The sequence below is a fragment of the Lolium perenne genome, chromosome 1 (assembly GCF_019359855.2).
Source record: "Lolium perenne isolate Kyuss_39 chromosome 1, Kyuss_2.0, whole genome shotgun sequence".
NCBI classification, from domain to species: domain Eukaryota; kingdom Viridiplantae; phylum Streptophyta; class Magnoliopsida; order Poales; family Poaceae; genus Lolium; species Lolium perenne.
In genome coordinates, this window is record NC_067244.2 from 245560160 (window position 1) to 245567697 (window position 7538).

Genomic DNA, 7538 nt, shown 5'->3' on the forward strand with positions numbered 1-7538 from the left:
CTACAGTATTTTAATCCTACTGTTTACTATAATCACTACTGCTGTCTCTGTTAGTCTGCTGCTGTTATTTCACTACTGCTACTACTATAAAACTGTTACTACTGATAAACTCTTGCGAGCAAGTCTGTTTGCAGGTGCAGCTGAATTGACAACTCCGTTGTTAAGGCTTTCAAGTATTCTTTGTCTCCCCTTGTGTCGAATCAATAAATTAGGTTTTACTACCCACGAAGACTGCTGCGATCCCCTATACTTATGGGTCATCACTCCGCTATGATGACTTACCCCTAGGACAGAGAGTATTGCAGCAACAACAACTATCTTCACCCCCGAGTACCAAAAAATATACAGTTACAAGAAAAACATCGCAGTAACTTTTAAAACGTAATGCTACAAAAAAAAGTGGTATACAATAGTTTTTGCCACATATCGATTTCCCACAAAAATTGCCACAATTTCAATAAAAATATCAAAGGATTACAACAAAAACCATGTGTTTGCAGCGATGAAAAGCAACACTTTTATGCTGCAGATTTATTTGCAACAAAAGGTGACCAACTATGACAACCGAAAATCGTGTTTTTGCAGCATTTTAAAAAGCATGTAAACATCTTCAAAAGATATGAGAAAACACACAAATTGTAGCAAACAACTAAAAATCTTATAGCATCTCGAGTGTGCTTTCGCAACAAAACTCGTGTTACTTTGATACATTTTTAAATCACTTATGTAACATAAAATACAAGAAAAACCGAGGTCATCTTCGACGCTGCACAACAAGATTTTTAGAGGTTGTCTCCATTGTCTAGTTAGAGGCCCAAGAGTGGGGAACAACAAATGCAAAGGGGGCATGCGTGCTTACTCCCTACCATTGGCAAAGTTATGAAGGAATCGGGGGGCCACCACCCCCCTACTGTTTGACAATCACTAAGATTGTTTCTACAAGGCTTAATTGTAAAATTGGAGCATTTTCCATCCTCCCTCCGAGTTTCTTGGCAAGCTCCGCCACTGATACGGTAGTGTGTTCCTTGTGTTAGAATGTCAGGTGTAGCCCTTCCTTGGGCTTCTGCATAATTCTCTTATCCGTAAACGTATCCGGCGCAAAACTTTTGTATTTTCTCAAGAAAAATCTAAAAACTTTTCATACATGTGTGAAAATGTTTGATATAAAAGAAAATAATCGAACATTAAGCATTGCAAAAATCTCATAGGGTAGGGGAACTTGTGAAGCTAGATGAGAGCATAGTAACTGGATTTGAATGGAGCATTCAAATGTATCAAGGTAAGGGTGATTATTGTCTATAAGCCATTAACGAGGTGTGCGGGTCTCACCTGACAAAAGGATAAGTTTCAGTATAAAAAGATGCCAAATTTCTATAGGGTTATTGAAATATATTGTCTACCCATTTTTATCAGATCATACTTTTGGTTGTGTTGCATAGTTCATGAATTTAATATTGTACTAGAGCCCAGAGATCTCAAGTTCAAGGAAAAATGGTTGTGGCCTACCACTGATCCCACATATAAGGTCTGAAAGAGACTAAATATGAGGTGGAGCGTTGAAATATATTTCCTAGCATGTTTCATCATTCGAACTTGGTTGCATTGCTAGTGTATGAATTCAATAGGGGTGTGCGACTTTGTAGGACATGTAGCAAACAAACATAGCAATGGAGTACAGAGGAGAGGGATATGGTTTACCCAATAACTCTTATTGCACCAGGTTTAGGCGTAATATGTCATGGGTGAAAAAGGAGGAGGTTAGGCAGGGGCGACGCTAGGTGTATTCATGTGTATGCACATGAATACCCATGATTTTGACAAAACAACAAAAATCTAGGTAAAAGTGAGATTTTTTTTAGCAAAAATAAAAAGGATTTTGGCAAAACGAATACCCATGATTGAAATGAATACACATCCCTTGAATCTTGGCGCCGCCACTGAGGTCACGGTGCCGGAAGAAGGCGTTGCCTCCACCGAGGTTGGTTGGGTACTTGGGTTACATTTGCAGTTTATATTGATGGATCTTTTCTGGGGTCGAACGGATTAGCCGGGGATAGAGTTATCGTACTTGATCATTATGGACAACTATCATTTCATCGTGCAAATTATTCGGTCCCTATTCAGAATGCTTGGAGCTATTTGCTGCCAAGGAAGGAATGGAGCTGACCAAGTACTTCAAACGGACTGTGCGAAGTTGCTGAAAAATGTCAACGAATATTATTGAAGACGTGGGGAGGTACGATGTTACTTAAGTTTTGAAGCGTGAACAAGATACAGGTGCAGATTTGGTAGCCAAACACTCTAGGTTTGGACCTCCTAACCGATCTGTGGTCACAGGATGCCGCCGATTTTGTAGCCAGACCATTAGCTGCTGATTGTACTTCTATTCCTAAGTAGTAGAACTCCCCATCTTCCAAGCAAAAAAGTGAGAGAGAATACGCCCTGAAAACTTGGAAATTATCAGGAACTTGTGCACATCAGAGCATCACTTGTCTGCTTAAACACCGCATAGCAGGAGGTACATGGAACTGGATCGCATGCTGTCAGTACTCAGTACACCAAATGTGCAGAGAGATTGTGTAGGTATTACTTCTTCCACTGGGGCAGCCGTTGGACGACAACCTGCGGAAAAACGCAACATCTGTTTCAGGAGGGCGCTCGTTTGTAAGTAATATAGTCTGCAGTAGGGCGTGAGGTTTGGAGAATCATGCCTTGCCGGAGTTCTCCTTGTTTCCGACGATCGTCTGGCAAGTCAGCCTCCACGACTCCGGCTTCTGAAATAGGCAGTGAGATACAGTGCAGAGTTAAGCGTGTGTGTGTCAAGCGCAATGGAGACAGCAGCAGAAACTTGAGAGCCAGATCGAGGCAAGATTTAGCGTTGCCTGGCAAGCGGGTGGATGGAATGGATTGCGGCGTACCTTCTTGAGGTAGCGATTCTCAGTGGCCGTCCTCTCGTTCAGGAGCTCCTTCCCATCGATTATCTGCACGCAAAAGTTCAGTTTACAGTTCAGGCATCAGAGTTCAGAGCCTGGACGGTGGTAAACGAGAGAGCGTGCCGTCTCCAGGTGCGGTCGGTTAGTTTGGGATGGAGAGCGGGAACCTCGGCGATGCAGGTGCCGCAGCTGCCCGTGCCGCCGCAATTCATCAGCTTCCCCTGCAGCGCACACACGAAAAACCATTAGAGCCGACACCCGACAGTGGTAGCTGATGATAATTAGTCTGAAGAGAAACTGAGCCAGATAAGGCGCGCGCGGGAGGCTCACGCACGTATGCCGCGTACATCTCGAGCTTGTTCTCGAGCATGATGTCCCGGAGGAGTTTGTCGCCGCTGACCGCCGTCGCCCTGTCCACCGGGTACGACCCGTCGGCGCCCGGCTTCGGCTGCACAGGCAACATCCACCCCACGCGAATCAGCGACTCGCACAGAGCAAACAGGATAGACCACCCTTGCGCGCGGCGCCCGGGTAGGGGCCATCAGGGAAGAAGAAGATGAACTGACCGCGAGGAACTCGAGCTCGATTAGGGGCTTGGGCGGCGCGGGCGGCGGAGCGCCGGGAGACAGGTCGGGCGAGGCGGCGGAGCATCTGATGGCGGAGCGCGTGGGCCGGTGGCGGCTTCTGTGAGCCCGTGCGGAGGCTGGGGTGGCGGCGGTGGGGTGGGGGAGGACGGAGAAGAGCGCCGCGGAGCTCGTGGCCGCCATGCTCTCGCTCGCGCTCTTGGTCGGGGACGTGGCCGCGTCGGTTTGATTGCTTGAAAAGAAAATGCACCGGTTTTATCGCTACGCCGTCGCCGCGCGAAAGGTGTGGTCGTCGCGCCATCACGGGCCAGGCACTCGAGATCGGGTTGAAGAATCCGTTGGAAACTTCGGGTTTGTTTGATACTGTTCACCAGCGATGTCGAATCATGGGTATGCAGGTGAATACCCAAAATATTTGTCAAAATTTTCAAATAATATGATACAACTATCCATTATCATTATTGTATAAAATCCAGTCCACGTAATATCATTAATAGTTTGTTGTTCTACTGGCTAGAGATAGTTGGCTTGTATAAGGTGTCTTGTGCTCGAATCTTGGTTTCCTCAACATTCTTTCCAATTTTCTTTGTATTTTTTTTATTTATTTTGAATACACATTTACAAAGTTCTGGGCCCGCCCATGAGTACATGGAGGAGCATTATGATTGGGCGAAGCCCGCTGTAGCCATAGCCGCTAGCCGGTTATGGTATAATTTATTTTGTCAATGGTACAATTTTTTTAAGTGTAACATTTTTTCCCTGCGTATATAATATATTAAAAAATGTTACGTACGTTGTTTTGCAACATTTTTCTGCAGTATATCTATTATTATTTTTCTAACTTATCCAACATTACACAAACACGTATGTAATGTTGGTGCATTCTATCTGTATCATAGACACATAAATTGTTGTATCACTTTGCACGTGATTGCACATCAAAAACTAGTAACACATCTAGCAGATTGTGACTATATGTAACATCGAAAAATCCCCCACAAAATGGTCTTCTCTACCAACAATGGAGGCACCACTATGGAAGAACCGAGCTCGCCGGTCACCAATCCGCCAGCATCGGCACCACCGGAAACCATTTGTAGGCAGATCAGGAGTCGCGGCCACCATATGGGGGTGCGCTGAAGGTAAATAGCCCCAGCGTGCACTTTTTTAAGCGCGCCGACAATAATCCTAGGTCTATTGTTGTTTTCCTAGTAGTGAAGTTTAGACCAAGAAACACAACTTAATAAACACCATCAAACTATTGCATGCATTTGGCCTTCATGTACTTTTTGGATGGGCCAACAAACATCAGCAAACTAATCTCATGTGTTTGGCCTTCATGTACTTATTTTCGATGGGCCAACCCCGTCAGCCTTCCTGCATCCTTTGGCACACATGAAAGGTTCTCAGGTACTCTGCGAGAGCCTTGTGTTGTGCCCTAACATCAGGCTTCTGTGCGTTGGAATGAGATCTACCACCGGCATGCTACAGAAGGTTTTTGTAGGATGTGTCTAGGACTTTAACATCAAAAGGGCATCGATGGTCCCTACACCGATACACCTTGTAGGTTCCATCCTACAACAGCTTCAGCATTTTCTCGTAATGGTCGGACTCATCATCGCGGTCCATGGTATCATTAGAGTAGTATTCTTGCATGTGATACACGCAAAGCAAGGAAACTAAATTAATTCAACTCATGCACAATAATATTATATGCATGTGTTCAAGTTTAATTAGAATATAAAACCTATTTTCTGACCCATAGAGAGTATTAGTACCAAGTTTTTGATGATTGTCGCAGTACAAGTAAAAAAAGAAACAAACTGGAAAAGAAACAAGCTGAACAAAATGCTGGGCAACTATATATATACTCACATTTTGCTGGAACAAACAAAATGGAATGAAATAAAAAACAAGCAGAACAAAATGACAGGCATGCAGATAACCAATATATGAGCTTTACAATATTGTTATATGTATTCAAGTTTAGACTAGAAAATGAAATATATACTGAAATAAGGAACACAAACATGACAAATTGCGGGCAACAATATATACTCACATTTTGCAGAAATTTAAAATGTTATCTTGACTTCTTATGTATTGAATCGGACCTAAAATCCCATGAATGAAAAATGATCCTAAAAGTTTGCTGAGATTGCCGACAATTCCAACAAATGCAACTATATTGGTCCTGGCATACCTCCCTCGAGAGCCCGCTACTTTTGTTGTTGATTTAGACTTCTTTGCCCCTCTTCTGATTTCTTCTATCCAACTAAGACTTCTAGAGACGTGACATGAAAACTAGAGAACCGAATGCTTATTCTTGACTTGCAAGTCATGGAGTGACTATTCGCAACTTGCAAGTCATGGAGCGACTTAACGTGTAAAGCCTCACCAGAGTGGAGTTTAGGCTTGAGACTCTTCACAAACCCCTTAGTAATAGTATCGTGATCAACTGCTCTATATAGTGTGGTGTCATTTGCTGCTTGTTTTGTGGGACTAAGGCGAGTTAACATGTCCTTGCATTTATAATAAACTTATTTAATTGTTATAACTTATCTTGACATTCATGATGTGTTATGTTTATTGACATACAATATTATTAACGATGTAAATGCAATAATTAAAATTAATGTATATTAATGACATATTTGTCTAGTTGTTCTAGTATTTATCATTTCAAAGAGATTTTCTATTGCCTAACACCAATCATATTTGGTCAAGGGAAGTTGTTTTCATTTAGTTTGCGATATTTAAGAAATTATGTAGTTACAATGTATTCTACTTTAAACTCATAAAACTATAACTATGACATTATGCATATGTATGTATTTTATTTATAGTGTCCTTAAATAATAATAAACCTTGGTAGAAAGTGAGTGTATAAATCTAGCACACACAACTAGATAAAAGGTTTCTAGAATACAAGACTATCAAGTTTATATGAAAATATATAGATAAATCTAGAATATAAGACTATCGAATTTAATAATTTATTATCTTCTCTATAGAACATACCATTATAGACCGGCTGGCTCATTACCTCTACAACATACTTTTTTTCCGGGAAAGGCCCCGTAGGGCTTGGAAGATGCATTAATTATCTTGGGTTGGGGTACAAATTACATAAGGGACATCAACAAGCAAGGAAAATAAAAAGCAGTCCCTAGATTTTGCAGAAAAGACCCTATACAAAATCTGAAAAAAGCCATCATGTCCTCCGCCACCGCCTGAGTACACCGGACCTCCGATGTGGCCTTCTTTGCCGGTACCGGGGATGACACCACTTGGAACCGTGAAGAAGCGGGATGCCACCGTTAGTCCTTCGAGAGGCCTCCACCTAGAGGTTGAGTAGACACCGAAGCCGCCAGCATCGAAGGGATCCATATTTTAGCCATTTGGGTCGGCAACCAATTTTGGACCACCGATATAATGATCTCCTGGAAGAAGTAAGAGTAGACAATCCTACCAGCACATATCGAAGAAGGCGAGGAACCTGCTTCTCGACGACCACGATCACTACCATGGGTGCGCTTTTGGGGTGAAACCGAGCTTATTGAACGGATGGGGGTATAGAAACCGCCACCGCCCATCTTCGACTCTGTAACGCCCCAGGTTTTCAGACGATTGCAGGGTAGAAATATAATGGGATGTTCATTGCATCGCAAAATGGGGAAATTTTCGCGCTTAATTGCATAAAATCTAAGAGGGATCGAAGTTTCTCTCTCGATGCCACTAGGGTTTAGGGTATCGAGAGTGCGATAAAATTTGACATGACCTCTTCTGAAGTTAGGGTTTTAAAAGGGATGAATTTGAATTAACATTCAAATTTTAACTTTGAAAATTGAATGAAATCATAAATGAATATTAAAATTAATATAGAATAAAGGAAAGTTATTTAAATTCCAATAAATAAAACTAAAGTAAATATCTGGAATTAACTTACAAATAAAGCTCAGTTAGAGAAAACCTTGAGCTTTATTGATCATCGCACACAAATACACTGTTTGTTACAATA

General features: G+C 42.2%; 1 protein-coding gene across 1 annotated transcript; it reads right to left on the reverse strand.

Annotated features, from left to right (window-relative positions):
* Positions 1–2198: 2198 nt before the first annotated feature.
* LOC127327492 (photosynthetic NDH subunit of subcomplex B 3, chloroplastic) lies at positions 2199–3754 on the reverse strand. The gene is made up of 6 exons (XM_051354264.2): positions 3500–3754; positions 3268–3381; positions 3101–3154; positions 2919–2981; positions 2712–2774; positions 2199–2622 (listed from the first exon to the last, which is right to left on the reverse strand). The coding sequence occupies exons 1-6, from the start codon at positions 3698–3700 to the stop codon at positions 2587–2589; spliced, it is 531 nt and encodes a 176-aa protein (XP_051210224.1). The 5' UTR covers positions 3701–3754; the 3' UTR covers positions 2199–2586.
* Positions 3755–7538: the final 3784 nt, after the last annotated feature.

What these genes read in the sequence shown, in the direction of transcription:
- LOC127327492 (XM_051354264.2), bottom strand. Translation starts at nt 3,700, where the DNA reads ATGGCGGCCACGAGCTCCGCGGCGCTCTTCTCCGTCCTCCCCCACCCC. An exon ending in TCGAGATGTACGCGGCATAC is followed by an intron (nt 3,155 to 3,267) that starts GTGCGTGAGCCT and finishes TGTGCGCTGCAG; the next exon opens with GGGAAGCTGATGAATTGCGG. An exon ending in GCGGCACCTGCATCGCCGAG is followed by an intron (nt 2,982 to 3,100) that starts GTTCCCGCTCTC and finishes TTTTGCGTGCAG; the next exon opens with ATAATCGATGGGAAGGAGCT.